Source organism: Apodemus sylvaticus, chromosome 15 (assembly GCF_947179515.1).
Source record: "Apodemus sylvaticus chromosome 15, mApoSyl1.1, whole genome shotgun sequence".
NCBI lineage: Eukaryota > Metazoa > Chordata > Mammalia > Rodentia > Muridae > Apodemus > Apodemus sylvaticus.
In genome coordinates, this window is record NC_067486.1 from 65,114,845 (window position 1) to 65,131,469 (window position 16,625).

At 50.6% G+C, this 16,625-nt stretch overlaps 1 protein-coding gene across 1 annotated transcript in view; it reads left to right on the plus strand.

Moving 5' to 3' along the window:
• The window catches only part of Pdia5 (protein disulfide isomerase family A member 5), an 83,867-nt gene extending 67,242 nt beyond the window's left edge, over positions 1 to 16,625 (plus strand). The window contains exons 12-17 of the mRNA XM_052158752.1: positions 3,024 to 3,094; positions 3,572 to 3,732; positions 6,228 to 6,358; positions 9,886 to 9,956; positions 15,510 to 15,644; positions 16,401 to 16,625. Of these exons, the coding sequence (XP_052014712.1) occupies positions 3,024 to 3,094; positions 3,572 to 3,732; positions 6,228 to 6,358; positions 9,886 to 9,956; positions 15,510 to 15,644; positions 16,401 to 16,481 (650 nt within the window). The 3' untranslated portion in view covers positions 16,482 to 16,625. The remainder of the gene's footprint in view (positions 1 to 3,023; positions 3,095 to 3,571; positions 3,733 to 6,227; positions 6,359 to 9,885; positions 9,957 to 15,509; positions 15,645 to 16,400) is intronic.

Here is a 16,625-nt window from a genome sequence, read left to right on the forward strand (position 1 = left end):
TCAGCACAGCATGAGGAACTGTATTAAAAGGTCCCAGTGTTAGGAAGACTGAGAACCACTGTTTTAGGCTGTAGTGAGGCAGAACATGGTGCTTGGAGTGTCTGGTGGACGAGGCTTCTTTTCTCATGGTTGCCTAGGAAACAAAGAGGAAGACGAACAGGCCTCTGTCTATCGTCACCTTTGAGACCACATCCCAGAGATCTAACTTGGTTCACTAGGTCCCACATCTTAAAGGCTTCACCCCTTTGTAAAAGTGCCATGAACTAAGCCTTTAATATGTAGGCCTTTGGGGGACCTTATCCTAGCTATAGCACTTCCACACACAGGTATAAACCTGAACAGTGCAGCCCTGAGGTTTCATTCAAAAAAATATACAGAGCTAGACATCAGGGTTAACCTGATGGACAGCTAGTTCATACAAGCTCCTGCCCGTATGAACTTACCTTGCCGCTGAGGAGAGAAGCCACAGATAAACAGATTGTTCAGGGACCAGTGAATAAAATTAGGGGAGACGCTGCTATTAGAAGAGAGAGCAGTGGAGTGAGGCCTCTGGGTTGGTGGGTCAGGGAGAGTAAGATTGGAATTTGATCATAAACATAAGACAGAGAGTTTTATATATATACTGGGTTAGCGGTGGGGGGTAGGCAGGCACTGTTAGTATGTGAGGTGGAGCGGGAACACATTCAAGGGTCCTGAGGTAGAAGTAAGCTTGATGCGATGAGAGGAAGTGGCCTGACCCGAGGATGGAGGCCAGGTGGGAGCCAGGTGGTGAGGGCCTTACAGTTATGATAAAGAGCTTAGATTTTTAATCTACCACCTGTGGCAGAAAGCCCTTGGAAAGTTTTAAGCAAGGGAATATGATAAGATTTATGTTCTGAAAAGAGACCCTGGCTGCTCATAAATATGAGGAGATAGCACAGGCAACCTGAAATTAAATGCCGTGGAAATATCTGAATAAGAAGTATTTTATGACTGGAAGAGAAACAGCTCAATCTATGGAACTGACATGAGCTAGGAAGACTCAAAGTGGGACCCAAACCAGGTGGGACCCCAGGGTGGTCTGGAGGGATGCTGTTCACAACTCGGCCCTTATCAATCAGAGTGGGGGTTGTGATGAAGAAGGGCAGGTGTTGGTGAACCTGGGGCACTTATCATCTTATCTCCTAGACCTATGAAATGCTGATCTCTGTCGTGTGTTTTGTGCGGCTGCTGGCATAGCCTTTAACAGTGTGTACAGAAGACTAGCTCCTTTATTCTGCCCTAGGAGACAGAGGTAGAGGTACAGCAGAGAGTCGTGCATGTGAGCAGAAGAATCTAAGCTTTTCAGCCATCTACATGCCAGTTCTGGGTCCCTGAGCCTGCCTCTGGCCCTCTGGTGATAGACACTGGCAGGTGGTATAGAGTACATTTTCCACCCCAGCAGGGCAGTGGCATCAAAGGACAGAAACCCGATAAAGGCGCGAAGGCAGTACAAGGTGAAGTCCCTCATCCTTGAGGATCTGGCTGCACTGACTGAGACAGTTAGGAAGAAATGGTAATTCCCCATGAGTAGGCATTTCCATTCACCGACCTCAGTCGCAATCCCACTCTCCGGGCCCTGCCAGCATCACATTCAGGGGATGGAGTGTTGGGGAACCTTCTGAGCCAGCTTGTTTCAGGAAGTACTACTTCAGGGCTCTCCACTGGTTACCTCTAGCCTTCTCTCTAGGCCTGGCTGGATTATGACAGACCCAGCCCCCCAGAATGCCTCTGGACTTAACTCTCTTCTTGAACAGGGTGGACCTGTACTCTACCTACTGAAAGGAGGTCAGCCTTGGGCAGGAGAATGGGGCAGTCACTAAGCGAGCATAAGAGGCATCAGGCCGGAGGTGGCCCTGTGAGGTCCCTGTAGGATGCCTTCAATTTGACTATGAACACTATATCTCAGCTGCCTCATGTCAAGTCCCCATGCCACTATATTCCCTTTAAGAGCATCTCATAGCTGTCCAGCCTCCTCACCACACAGCCAGAAACCACTCTTCGAATGCAGATAAGATTTTTCTGTTCCCCTAATGCAACCTATACAAAATGCCTGGATTTTTTTTTTATTTTGTCTTTAACTTTTTGCATTTATATATGTATATAATCATTAAGTACTCGTGTGTGTGTGTGTGTGTGTGTGTGTGTGTGTGTGTGTGTGCGTGCGTGTGTTATAGCATACATGAACTGTATGGACAGCTTATAGAATTCTCTCCTTCTACCATGTGGGGCATAGAGATCCAACTGAAGTCATCAACCTTGGTGACAAGCACCTTACCTGGCTGAACCGTCTTCCTGGCCCCCACTCGCTGTCTAATGTGTGAGACTGTGTTCTTCATGACATCTGGGTGCACTTGTCAGGGAAGAGCAGGCTTTATCCCAAGGAAGTGGCATTGGTTTGGACATAAGTAGGTCCGTGTCTGTGCCTCATACCTTCTTCTATGGGGACGCAGAGCTTAACTTTTTACAGATTTTTGCTTCTGTGGATTCTTCTTCCCACCCTGCAGCCCAGAAAAGATGATGAGTGACCGCAACACAGTACCAGGAAGTGCATGCCATGTCTGCATGCCACGCCTGCAGCCAGGGTTTCCGCTGCACTGCTGGGTGTTGTGGTATACCTCTGACTGTGTCTGTCTGGTCGATCTCGGGCAGCCATCCACCATCTGGTGCTTCAGTTTCTCACCTGTAGAATAGTGACCCTGTCAGCTCCTACCTCGTAGGACTCATGTAAGGACGTACAGGGGCACTTCTCCAGGGCCCAGCACCCCAGGACTACATATGTGCTACATGCGTTACTTATATAGTTATTCATTTATGTGCCTCGGCCTCCATGACCTCCGTCCACCCCACGGAATAAGCAGAAGACTTCTTTGACTTGGCAACCATGATCACCATCTCTCGGTATCTAGATTCCTGGAGTAAGGCCAGCCAGTCTCAGGGAGGCAGCCCAGAGGTACCAGGGCCTCCATGCCATGAGAATCCCTTTTCTTGTACTCTCTCCACAGGGTGTGGACACTGTAAGAAAATGAAGCCGGAGTTTGAGAGCGCGGCTGAAGTCCTCCATGGAGATGCTGAGGTAAGCGTCCTTTCCTGTTTTCTCACCCATTCCTTCTGAAGGGCTACCGGCTCCTAGAGTCACTGCGATTTTCTATAAGCCCCCAAAGTGACTCTCCTTGTCCCCGGAGGACTGCAGTAGCTCCATGTCCCCTAGTAATAAATACATCATCATCATGGTCAGACATGGTCCCTCCCACAGACTAAATAGAGCCAAAAGTCTGAGACCATGTACCTGTAGCTAACTGGGGGGACCTCTGTGTATTCCACTCTTTTCTGTGGGCCCCTGACTCTTGGGAGCAGGCCCTCTTCGGCCAAGTATGGTTGGCAGATGCAGTAAGAAGTGGCAGATGTGGCAGGGTTTGATTGCCCCCTGTGATATGTAAGCGCAGAGGTCCTGACACCTCCCGGGGGAGGGCGGGTCCGGCACCCCGGCTCCTCTTTCCAGCAGCACCACTTCTGAGGCTGTAATGCATGGTTGGCCTTTCCCCCATCCCAGAGCTCTGGTGTCCTTGCAGCTGTCGATGCCACCGTCAATGAGGCCCTGGCAGAAAGATTTCACATCTCAGCGTTTCCTACCCTGAAGTATTTTAAGAATGGCGAACAACAAGGGGTGCCTGCACTCAGGACAAAGAAGAAGTTTATTGAATGGATGCAGAAGTAAGTTTTTGGTTTGTTGGTTTTGGGCTTTGATAGTGCCCTGACTCGTAGCTGCTTGGCCTTGAAGGAAGAGACGGGAACCTCTCAAGTCACAATCCTGTGCAGGTCTGAAGGCATCCGTCACCATTCTAGGTGGTCCTGTCTGGCTTCAGTGAGTGTGACCCAGGTTTATTGGTGGCTGGCTCTTCAAACCTGGGCATGTGTCCAGTACACATCAGGTGTGGCAAGTGCACATGAAGACATACAGAGTCTCAGACTGTTATTCCTGAAGTTTGGACTCAAAGGATGTGAATGGGCCTCTCAGCATGGTGGTTAGAGAAATCCCAGTGTATGGAATGGGAACACAGAGAATACAAGGCCCAAGAGGTGCCTCTGTCAAGAGAAAAGAAAGTAGCAAGGCCCCCACCCTCAGATGCTCCCCAGGAGAGGAGTCTGAGAGCCATGCCTCCATGCTGGAGGGGGTGTTCTGGTTTAAAGTGTTGAGTTTTTCAGGCTCTCTGGTTTCTAAACCAGGTGGCTATCCTGCTGTCCTGCAGTCCCGCTGTCCCTGTCTTGCTTAGGAAGTCAGTAGACTCGGGGCCCACACAAAGTAGGTAGGTTCGCTATTCTTGTATCCCAGACCCTGTTTTACTGTGCCTCTTTTCATCCACAAATTCTACTGCGGACAGAGGTTTTTATTTCTGTTCCACTGAGAAGATATTTAGGTTCAGAAAGGTTAGGGTCACCACCCAGGGACAAGCAATAGCTCTGTGAGGCATTTAAAAGAGAGCCTTCTGGTGTGGGGACAGTCGATGATTCTGGGATACAGTGGAGGGGGTCTCCTCGAGAAGTGGGGCGAGTAGACAGTACCAGGCAAGGCACACGGTGTTTGCCTCTGGGCGTCAGGTGGTCAAGAGTCATGCAGTTAATATGTGCCTGCCAGTGTAGGCCAGCAAAGCAGCGTTCAGGCACTGGGCAAGCAGAGAAGGCAAGTTGGTGCTGCCAGCCATGTAGCCAGAGGACATGGTGCCCTAAGAGAAGGGAAGGGTTGGGCTTGGTCACCAGCTCAGGAGTACTACAGAAAACATGGAGAATTTGGGGAAGCAAAGGAGACAGGGGAGGAAGATAACATTCCACGTCTCAGTGGGCTTGAGGTAATAGTGGGGCCTCCGGCTGGAAACAGGCTTGGATAAAAGGACCAGTTCATGGTATCCACAGTCATGAGAGCCACTGAGGATCCTGGGAGTCATGTAAGGTCTCATGAGAGGCAGAGGCTCAGAATAGAACTGGAGGAAAAGAAGGCTGTGGGAGACATGGGCCACTGGGTTAGGAAGTACTATTAGGAGACATGGGAAGGTCACAGGTCAGAGGGTCCCATGCCACCCTGAACCAGGTCCTCGGTTGGCAGTGCGGGTCTGTGGCAGAAGTGGAGGGATAGAGCGTATATGGGGGGTTTGTTACAGCTTTTCCTTGCCAAGTGGCACAGGGTTGCAGAGAGGGGAGGCAAGAGTGGGCCTTCTGAAGGCCTGGAAGCTGGGTATGTTGACATTTGCTGGTGATCCTACCTCTCATAGGGTAAAACTTGAAGATTACAAGTTCTAGGCCAGCCTGGGCTACATGACAAGACCTTGTCTCCAAAGTAAGACTCCGTTAACGGGAGCCTTATAACAAATTCTCGAGATAATGGACTTACAAAGAGAAATCTTTGTTTGGCTCCTGTTTGGGAAGTGTCATTGTATGGTTACCTGGCAGTGATCTAGAAGAAACCTCCCACCACACACTACCTTGGTTTCCACTACCTCCCGACAGTACCCGACTGGAGACACACAGGCTTTTGGGGACATCCAGATCTGAAGTACAGCAGCTTCATCCTTGGGTGTGGGACCAGTGGACAGCCAGAAACCAGAAAAGAGTTAACCCTTATCCAGTGCCTGCTGTCTATTGGCACACCCAACTTCTCTAGCATGGGCTAAGCAGGAGCTTCACATACACATCCAGTGCCCTTGGTTACCATCCTGGGTACCACTGTCTCACGGAACAGAAAAGCAAATGGAGACTGGGGGGGGAGGGGGGAGGGGGTTCAGTCACTTTCCCCAAAGTCACACATCTTGCAAGTAATCTGCACTGGAGCCCTGACCCCACCCACTTCCTGACTGGCGTTGTCTCTCAGAACAAAGACTTCAAAGAAGATAATGGAAGGTCATTCAGGGCCACTAGGAGGCTGGCAGGAAAGACAGCCAGGGAGCCAGGTGGAAGAGGTTCTGTGCCTTGGCAAGGGATGTTGACCCCCACAGCAGGGGGTTGCCTGTGTTCAAACAGGGCCAGGTTTGAACATACCTCTTCATGGTTTGGTGCAGATTTGTTGATGTTTAAGCCAAGGTTTTAAAATGAAATCCCAGAAGAAATGCAAAGTTTGGTCATTTGTGTTCCTCAGTGACTGAGGGTGGGTGGGGTTTGCACCTGTCTGTCAGCAGTTCTTCATGATGTCCCCCTCTCCTTCCCCCTCACCTCTGCAGCCCCGAGGCTCCCCCACCTCCAGAGCCCACGTGGGAAGAACAGCAGACAAGTGTACTACATCTGGTGGGGGATAACTTCCGGGATACCCTCAAGAAGAAGAAACACACCTTGGTCATGTTCTATGCCCCTTGTAAGTAGCTTGTGTTTCATGGGGAGATGGGTGAGAGGGCTTGGCTCTACCCCAGATACCAGGACAGCTATTGGTCAACTCTGAAACCATGTGTACCTGAAGCAGGACTCCGAAACTTCACCAAAGGCTGAGAGGACCGGAAAAATCTTTGCTTCCCCATGTCAGCCCCCATCAGTTCTTGCCCTCCTTGGGGATATCCTTCTCTTACTAGACCTACGGGCTGTTTGTGCTAGGAACTAGTCTCTTAGTTCTCCCAAGGTCTCTGGGCTTTTCCTTGCTGCCTGTACAGTCCCATACTTGCCCCGAGGCATGCATGCAAGCACCCACCCACGCAAGCAATTTCTTCTATTCTCCTGTTCTTCCTCCTGGCACTGAGTTTACCTTCAAGGCCTTAGAACTCTGACCTTTCCTAGAGGCTTTGATCTATTTGAGCTTGACAATATGGCCTGGGAAAGACACATTCACCTGCAAGCTCCATGATTCTCATTTTAATCAGAGTCCAAGCCGAAGACTTCTTCGGGTTTTTTTTTTTTTTTTTTTTTTTTGTGCATTCCCATTTTGAAGTTGTTAAGTGACACTTAGAAGGAAGGCGTCTTAGAATTTCCCACTCTTCCCTTGCCCTTCCCTTTCTCTCCCCCAGGTTACAGCTCAGCTTAATGGAGTGAGGATAATAAAATCTCTGTCTACAGAGAAGCCAGGCTCCCCGTCTGGTCGTAAACCCACTCGGTTGTAGCCGGCCCTCCTGTTAGGTCCACTCCTGCCCCCACTGTTCAGTGTCAGTAGCCTGCAGCGGCGCTTCTTGTTGCTATCACTGTCTGAGAGGCCCTAGTCGATCATGGATTAAGCCCCCATCCCTCAGGCACCCCTTGGCATCCCCCCCTTTCCTTCAGCCTTGGCCTCTTCTCAGAGCAGGGCTTGCTTTCGGAGCTCCTTACAGGGTTCGTTCCTCTGAGGCCTGGCCTGCCCTGAGTATGTCTGGAAGTCTGAATGAAGTTTGTAAATTAACCTTTTCCTTCAGAGCAAAAGAGGGTGGAAGGTGGAGACCCAGGATTTTTGTGGCTCACTGTAGGCCTTGTGGCAAGTTAGTGGCCAGCCCTTTCTGCAGCCTGGGCAACTCTCTACCACAAGCACAACTGAAGAGTGATTCTGTGAGGGCCAGTAGGCTACAGTTCAGTGATTAGCCACCGAGTAAACGTCATGAAGAATAGACAGGAGCCATATCCCTGTTGGGCCTCGAGGGCCCCGTCTTCTCTGACAGAACTCTTCCACGGCTGGGTCGTGGTCACAGCAGTGCCGTGGAATGATTCAGCTACTGGCGAAGAGCCCAGTTCTTACGCTTGTCTTCAAATCTTACCCCAGTACCCCTGGGAGCTATACCTTTGGAGATGGTGGGGGGGCAATCTAAGCACAGACATGTCTATGTCTGTGTTTTCCAATGGTAAGGTACTTACTTGAGCCATACACATGCACATACACACACATGCACTTAATTTATTTATATAAAGATTCCAAATAACATAGGAATGTCAAGTACCAGGTAAGACTCTGGGTAAAGAGCTGGCCTGTTACATCTGGCCTCCCTCCATTTTCCTTCTCCCTGAGGCCTGCCCCGCCCCCCAGCTTCTCTTCATCCCACACTTCTCTGCATGGTCTGAGGATGGGAGCCCCCTTCCTAGACCAACTCACCCCGTTCTCCAGGGTTGAGCTCTTCCATCCCATCCACAAGCTTTGCCTCGGCCCTCCCACATCAGGAGGCCTAACGGTTTCCTGCGTCTTAGAGAACCCCCAATTTTAGAAAGCCGTGGCATGCTCTGGCCCACCTGACGCCTCCTAAAAACATGCCATGTACTTCCCGACACAGCCCACCCAGCAGTTAGTCACCTGCCATACTCTCTCTTAGAACGAGAAGATGAGATGCCAGGAGCCATTCATCCGACGCCCCGATAGTTTAAATCGGCGGTGTAGGAATTAGCTCTAGGCTGACAGTTGCCTTTATGCTTTCAATAAGTGGAGGTTAAAAAGGGAACATTAATAGTGAAGCCGGATTGTGGGGCCTGAGGTAGATGATTTTCAGCCCACTCTGTATGTGTGCTATGAGCAAGCCCGTGCCTTTCACGGAGCCTGTCACTGCCCACGACACGACTCTACCAATGGATTGTGCTCTTTAAAGGTTTTTGAAATTATGTAACATGTACTATGACATTTTCATGAGTTTCAGCTTTGTGTCACTGTTAGGTCAAATTAATGTTGTGACTTATAATTGCCATTTTAGGGAGCCGAAAAGTTGTGTGCCCATCATCTGCCCTGTGGGCGCACTTCTTCTGAAGTAACCCATGACCATCTCGGGCCCCTTACGTTCCTGCATCAGATGTTGGGAAATCCCCTAGTCCTTCCCAATCATCTCGCTCTGTTCTGGGGCCAGCTGGCAGCTCCCCAAATCTGGCCATATGGGTGGTCCCTCCCATCTCAGGAACCAACTCAAATGCTAAATTCAGATTAAATTTGTAGCTCGGCCTTAATTTAGTCTCACAAAGCCCTTTGAAATGCCAGTCATTATCTTCTCATTCTAAAAAGGAGAAAGCGGAAGAGCAAAGCCATTTCTGTTCCCTGCAGAGCTGGCTCTGCCTGCCTCCCCGGGTGGGACGTACAGGCCTTTGTCAGGAAGCTGTGGCTGGATCCAGGTCTCTCAGCAGGCGTGGGACCCTTCCCACCTGTCTTCATCAGAACTGATTACCACAGTGGGGTCAGAGCTGTCCACAGGGGCAGTTCTGTTCACTCACACCTAGTGAAAGAATGTGAGAATGGTAGGCTTGGGTTCTGCTGTGTCCACCCTGAGGGAAAGACCAGCGTGGCCTATGGCTTCCCCATCGTCTGTGATAGAAGGAGAAAATGGCCCACGAGTAGGTTTCTGTAGTACTTTTCAATGGGAGGGGCTCAGCGTGGTGCCCAGACCAAGAAGCAACACTCATTATGCTGCATCCTACAGGGCCCCGGGGCTGCCCATGACTGGTTCATGTTCTTCCTGGCCTCACTTATAGATTGTAGAAAGGGATAGAAGGGAAGGAAGATGTCAGTGAGGCAGGAGCCTTCGGAACATGTGTAGAGTTGCTACCCCTGACCCCATCTTTCAAGTACCACTTCCTTAGCCACAGAGCGGAGAGATGACCCACCATCCTCCCTAGGGCCGTGTGATAGACCTGGGAAGTCCTGAGCATGTGCGGTTCTTTCCCAAGTCCCTCTGCACTGCGGATCCAGCTCCTCTGATCTCCAGGGCAATATCCGCAGAACACATCGCCAACGTTCCTTTAGACCAGCAGGCAAATAAGAGGTTCTAGGGCCGTGTCCTCAGAATCACGGCAGTGACTCCTTCAAAGACAAGGTGTGGGAGAGGTTTGAGTGGCAAGGCTTACACATGGATCCTGACTGACGGGGTGGACCTGGGCTCCTGGAGAGGCCTATCCAGAGTTCCAGAAAATGGTGTAAGCTGCTAGCTTCTAGTGTGTGTAACTCTGTCCCTTCTCACCCAGGGTGCCCACACTGTAAGAAGGTCATCCCCGACTTCACTGCCACAGCTGATGCCTTCAAAGAGGACCGCAAGGTAAGGACTGCCCCCTCTTTCATCCCACCCCCAGTGTGCCTTGTGCTAATCCTTCCATCTTATTCCTGGTGGGCTAAATTCCCCGCCCCTGTGTGCAGTTCTGGCTGGACCTGCGAGCAGGGTCATTCTCAGGAAGCAGGACATCCCTTTACCAGGCAGACAGGACTGGATTTCTGCCTCACCATCATCCCGAGGTAGACGCTGGAGCATTAAACCATTTTTGTGGAGGAGGGGTGTAAAAGGAGCATGTGTGTTCATTTTTCTTTACTGCTCAAACATTTTTACAGTAGGATCGTAGTCATGCGTTACTTACATAATTAAAAATACAAATAAGAGCCCCACAAAATTCAAATGGAGGAGGCTGCAGCGGAGGAGAACCAGACCATGCCAGAGGAGCCTCGTCTGCCCAAGCTAAAGGCTCCTGCGATGCCAGCTGACCAAGCATAAAATTAACAAGCTGGGGCTGCAGATTGGATAGGGAGTGGGCGCCAGGGAGTGGGCGCCAGGCCTGTGTCTGCAGCAGGGGAATAGAGCCACCACTCGTGAGGGTGGGTAGGTGGCCCTTAAAGCAGAGCAGGGCCCCAGAACTCAGGGACACCCTCTTAATCGCCAGTCCCCAAGTTCCCTTCTCCTAGAAGGTTTTTGTTATTTGTTGTTTATTGGAGGGCAGGGCTGGAGACTCAAGTTCTGCTAGGTAAGCAATCTACCACTGAGCTATGTCCCCAGTCCTTGAATTCCCTATCTATCCTATCCTGTGGGGACCGGTAGAGATGGTGGCAAAGATTGTTCCCAGCTCTGAGACGTAGTCATAGCAGACTGTCACATGCTAGGCTCCATTGAATTTATGCAGGGACTTATCCACACACTGGACCCTGAGTCACGTGTGCTGCTATTACAAGTCCCTATTTCCCCGTGTGAGATCCTTCCGCTGGTCTAGGCACAAGCTAAGCAGACTTCCCACAATAAATAGACTGACCCAGAAAACTCAAGAGTGCTACCAAGACAGAGCAGGTGAGGCTGCACATGTGAAGAGATAGCTCGCCGTCCTGGGCACGGAGAGGATTTGACAGAAGCAAATGGAGGTAGACCTGCAAGTACGTCCAGGATGACAGAGGCAGAGCTGTAGGCGTCAGGATACTTTATACCTTGCTGCACTTTGAGAGAGCACCAGAGATAGGATGGTGAGGACTCACTCACTCAGGAAGCCAGGCTGGGAACAGGCACAAATATGGGGAGTGAGGACCCAAATGACACGATTCCATTTCAGACTCTGAGACCCTGCCCTGCACTCATGAGTGTAACTGTTCCCTACAAGCCCTGGCTAAGCCCTCCAGGTCCTCCTCGATCTCGGGGAGTGTGTATATGTGGGGGTGGGGGGCAAATAAGGGCCACAAATTTTTTTTTTGGCACTTGCCTGGTGGTTGCTTCTGCCCTGGGAGCTCCGATGATGTCCACCTGACTGGAATAGTTGTCAGTGCATCTTATTACACATTTCCCCTGAGCTGGAACACAAAGGACTCCGTGAAGGTAGAATGAGTAAAGGTTTTGGTTGGCCTCCCTGTCCAAAGACTCATGCTCACGTGCCCATGGACTCTAAGAGGTTCATGAAGGGATTCTGAGGCTTCATTTAACCCCAGATTCCAGTGTATATGGTGTGTGTGTGTGTGTGTGTGTGTGTGTGTGTGTTCTAATGGACTAAGGTGACCAGTGACATCTTGGAGTATGGCCCATATTACCATGGCATCAGTTTTCCTATTAGACGACTGCTAGGCTTTCTGGAGCCAGGCTTGCCAAGTCTACAGTAGGGATCCACAGCCAGCCTCCCTCTTCCTTCCCCATTCGCTGTGATGTCCAGGGCCCCGTTTCCTCCATGCCCTCCCAGGCACAGATCCATCTTTTCTTCGTTGTCTGATGCATGCTAGCTCTTTCCTGGGTTCACGCCTTCACCCCGTTTCCTCTGCCCCTCCTTCCACCCTTCTTTATTCCATGTCTCGATGTTTCTGTCTGTCTGTCTGGGAGGCTGACCCACCTGAGGTTCCTAGAGTACCCAGCAGCCATGGTAACAACTCTCAGGGCCAGTGTGTGGCCCTGAAGCTAGGGTGAGTGGTGCCCGCTCTGTGCCCAAAGCAAGGTACCGTACTTTAACCAGCAAGGTGAAATGGGCTAGATGAGAGACTCTGGGGGATGCTTGCAGAAACTGGAGACTTGTAAGAGCTGGCCCTTACACCAGCCATACACTGGGGCCTGGGGGCCATTGGCTCACCCCATTCGCTTTTACTTTGGAGGGACTATGGCCTGAAGAGGAGCCGTGTCCTTTGCCCAAGGATAACCCGTAGGTCATCGGTGGCCAGAACGAGGTCACCTGACTCCCCGTTCATTCTCACACACTCGCAGCTGCCTCTCAGCTGGAATTGTATTTTGTTTCCTACCCAACAGCCAGTCTCGCTTCCTTCCCCAATCAATATGCAGTTGGATTTTCACTTCCATTTTCATAGCCAAAGTCAATATTAGCTCCTGCAGAGATTTATTTTACTGAATCAATAAAGCTGTGGGAGGCAGCTCATGTTTTAGCCAGGGAGCCTAAATCCCCTCCCAGCAGCTTAGCTGGGGACTTTTATCAGTTGACACGCTCGCTCGCTGGTGGAAAAGAGCTACAGGCTGTGAATGTCAGAATAGATGGTGTTATCCAATGGCTTGGAGGATGGGGGCGCCCATGGTGGAAGACAGGTGGATGGGAGCTGAGACTAGGGGTTGCTGAACTGGCGAGGAGGGACTCACCTTTCACTCTGAGGTCTGTCCTGCTTGGACAAGGAGGAGGAGCTTGTGAAGGTGAGAAGGTCACTCCAAGAGAGGTTTCAGGGCTCTGGGGCCCTGCTCTGACTGACCAACATCACTGCTATAATCCACACAGGGGCTAGAGATCATTTGTCGTTCTTGTCCTTTCTCCTTGAATTCCCCCCACCCCCCATGAATGTTAATTAAATGGCAGAATTGACTGAGAACTGAATAGCAGAATGTTATATGGAGACTTTATCCTGTGGTGAGCAGTGAGTCATGTGACCCTCACAATTGCTTGATGAAGTAGGTGTTATTCCGGCCCTCACATTCCTGGTGTAGAATCTAGAGTCCATGAGGGGTTAAATGTTCCATCCTTTGCTGGAAAGGAGTCATGTCAGAATCTGAACCGCAGGCATTGCAAGTTCGCATTTCCCAAAAGCAGGCCCTGTGCTGACTGGGACTCTCGTGAGGCGGATACTGTTGGGAAGAGATCGCAGGAGGTACCACAGGAAGCTGAGAAAGTAAGATGAAGGGAAAGGAGGCCAAAAGAGGGATGCTAGGGGCAGGCGGCCACTGGGAGGCCTCCCAGGCTGTGAGCCACAGAGTTGTCCCACTCACAGGGCCAGAAAACCAGGGAATTTGTCCTTGACCCTTTACTCAATATTAGCCGTAGTTCTGCAACTTGAGGGCTTAGTGAAGCTCTCCGGGCAAGACTTTAGGTGTCAGAGCAAGTCCTTGGCTGACCCTTAAAGACGCAGACAAAGAGTCCAGGAATGGATGCCATTTTTGTAGAGTATTGTGGCAGTGTGGGGGTGTTGAGTGCAGGTGACGAGTGATGATCACAGAGTAGGTCACAAAGATGGGACAGCTGTTGAGGCAGGTGAGGTGGGCAGCTCAGAGGACAGATTCTTCTTGAAAAATCCCGGCCACGCTTGACTCCTGTGAAAGTGGAGCACGGATTCCCCCTTTGCAGCCAGACTCTGCATTCCGTGTACGCAGCTGACAGCTGGTACGAGGGATTCTCAAGTATACATTTTTAATTTAATAGATTTATAAAACCATACACTATACTTCCAACAGCTCCAGGGCACGTATACAAATTGAATTCATAATTTAAAGTGGATGCAGGGGGAGTAGCAGCCTGGAGCAATGTTCATCAGATCCTGAGCAGAGGAGCAGTGCCCCCCTCTCCCAGCCCAGGCCGGCTGCAGGGGACCCCGTGCTGGAGGTGATGGAGTCAGATGTGCTTGTTCCAAAGGAAAAAAAGCTCCACACTTGGGCAACCACAGGAGTATCTGCCTCGTGTTTCTGATTGAGAACACAGTTTGGAGGATGAGCCAGGGTTCTCAGGAACCCACCGTGGCCAGCTGCTAGCCCAGGCGAATTGAGCTCATTGTGGGTACTGGTCAAGGGCAGGGTTAGCCTCCCAGAAGGAGACAGATGCCCGTCTGCTCAGCCCGTCGCTGCCTGTGGGAACGCAGGGCAAGTACCATCCAATCTTCTGATGTTTGTAGAGAAACTTGAAGCCAAATTTTTATATTAAATCTTCTGGCTCCTTCCACATTGGCAGCTAATTCAAATTTATTTTCCTTTTAAGTTCTATGCGGGCCAAACAGAACGGGCCTTCGAGCCAGCTATGGATTATGCTTAGTGAGTTTGCAAACTTCGCTCCAAGTCTTGTTGTATAAAACAATCGGGCTGAAGATGCGAAGGGAAGCCTGAGGTGAGGGAGCATCTAGTGGCAGGACGGGGACAGTGTAACCCCCCTGCATATGTTACCAGTCAGTCTTGCAACTCATAAGAAGGTGACCACTTGCCTAAGTGCATGGTGAATGACCAGTAGCCATGACTGCTGCGGCCTGCGGAGTTCTTTTCCCTGGAAAGCAACCCCTGCCTAGTGAGTAGGCAGCAGACAGAATTCTGAGTCGTAAATTGTCTCAGAGATGTTGGCAGAGCTGTCGCTCTAGAATGTGGCTCTAGAATGATCTCATTTGTTAGGTGGCCGGTGCTTGGTGGCTGAACTTAGTCAAGGTCACATAAGAAGAAGGGCTTGCCTCCCATCCGAGCCTGTTTCCCTGAGATGTTGCTTCAGTGTATGGCCTCTGGCTGACTGTCTCATCCTTCCCCAGTGTGTGGCCTTCAGCGAAACAAAAGCACCCCAGCTTCTACTTCCGACCCTCTTACTTTAGAAAAAAAACAAACAAGGAAGAACTGCTCAGCAAAGGCAGCTTCTTAGGTGGACCAGCAGAGGTTGAAGGCCATGTGAAGAGCGTTTCTGAATGTACCCCCTGCATTCTCCATCCTTGGGACCTGGCCTAGATAGTGAGTGAGGCAGAGTGCCTTTGGTGTACTGGCACCCCAGGCCACAGCATGATAGCTCAGATCACACAAAGCTGAGAATCATCTTTATCCAGTGCCCTGCACGGGTGCCTGCCTCCTAGCAAGGTCAGTGTATAGGGATGGGGTCAGTGGGAGCTAAGTAGCGCAGCAGCTGACAGTTGCTGAACGCTGGTCACGTGCTGACAGGCCTCATTTGAATCCTCTCAGTCTTTGTAACATCCTGATAACTGGATCGATCATTATCCAAGGAAGCTGAGGCACCAAGTGGCTGGTTATTTCCCATGAGTCTTAACGTTCTGGCAAGATTTGCCCTTAGGAAGCTGGAGTACAACACGCTTTCGCTTTTCTCCTCAGTCCAGCACTGCCCCTACCCCCCACCCCTGCAGATGTGATGACTGGTAGCATCTCACTGACCCTCCCCACCTCACTCCCTAGATTGCCTGTGCTGCTGTAGACTGTGTCAAGGACAAGAACCAAGACCTGTGTCAGCAGGAGGCCGTGAAGGCCTACCCCACCTTCCACTACTACCACTATGGGAAACTCATAGAAAAGTATGAGAGCGACCGCACGGTGAGTCGGGTGGACGGAGAGGCAGCCATTGCAGAGGGTGGGCCGGAGCATCAGCAGTCAGCTAGGACACTCCAGTCTGACAGGAAGTAGGGACGCATCTTCACCCTGCTAGGAGCTGGGTGGGGGCATGCCACAGCCAATCATGTCTCTCTGCGGTTCTGTGTTGTTGAAATTATTTAATCCCAGCCCGGGGCTTCAAACCTGCCTTAGGTCATTTAGTTCCCAGATAACAAACACACACAGCCTTTATGTTTGCAATAAGCCTTAAACAGCACAAGAGCTGGGCAGATGCCTATCCTCTCTGCTCTTAGGATCTACTTTCCCATTGGTAACCCCAAGTTATTACTTACTGTGTTTCATCTGGGCTGCTCTTAACTCCCAATTGGCCAGCCCTCAGAGCCACATTTTCTTTACTCCTAACCCACGTTAGGAGTGGTTTCTCCTTCCTCCCCCTGCACCTTTTCCTCGCTGTCCTCTTCTGACCCCTACTGCCCCTCCCCTACCCCAAGCCTGGGAAATCTAAACCCTATTTATGTCTCTTCTGCCCAGCTATTGGCATCTTTATTTACCAATCAGAAATAACTTGGGGCCAAGGTGTATGTGTGGACTCTCTCTGCCTCTGGGACAACCATCTCTTGGGGGCCCACACTTAGCATTACAATAGATAACAAAAGACCAGACCTCAACAGTTCTGACTGAACTGCTCAGGGTTAGTTTAAGTTCCTTACTGTCTCTCTCTTCTTTCCTATCCTGCAGGAATTGGGATTTACCAGTTTCATCCGAACCCTCCGGGAGGGAGACCTCAAGAGACTAGAGAAAAGGAGGGAGGAGCTGTGATCCGCCTCCTGAAAGAGAGCCTTCCTTTACACTGTGAATGATACCTATTTTGTTCTTTCTGAATTTCCATGTGAGCTGAAGACAAAGTTTTTTATAGCCACGTACGGCCTTTTGTACAATTTTGAAATAAACTTAAACCATTTA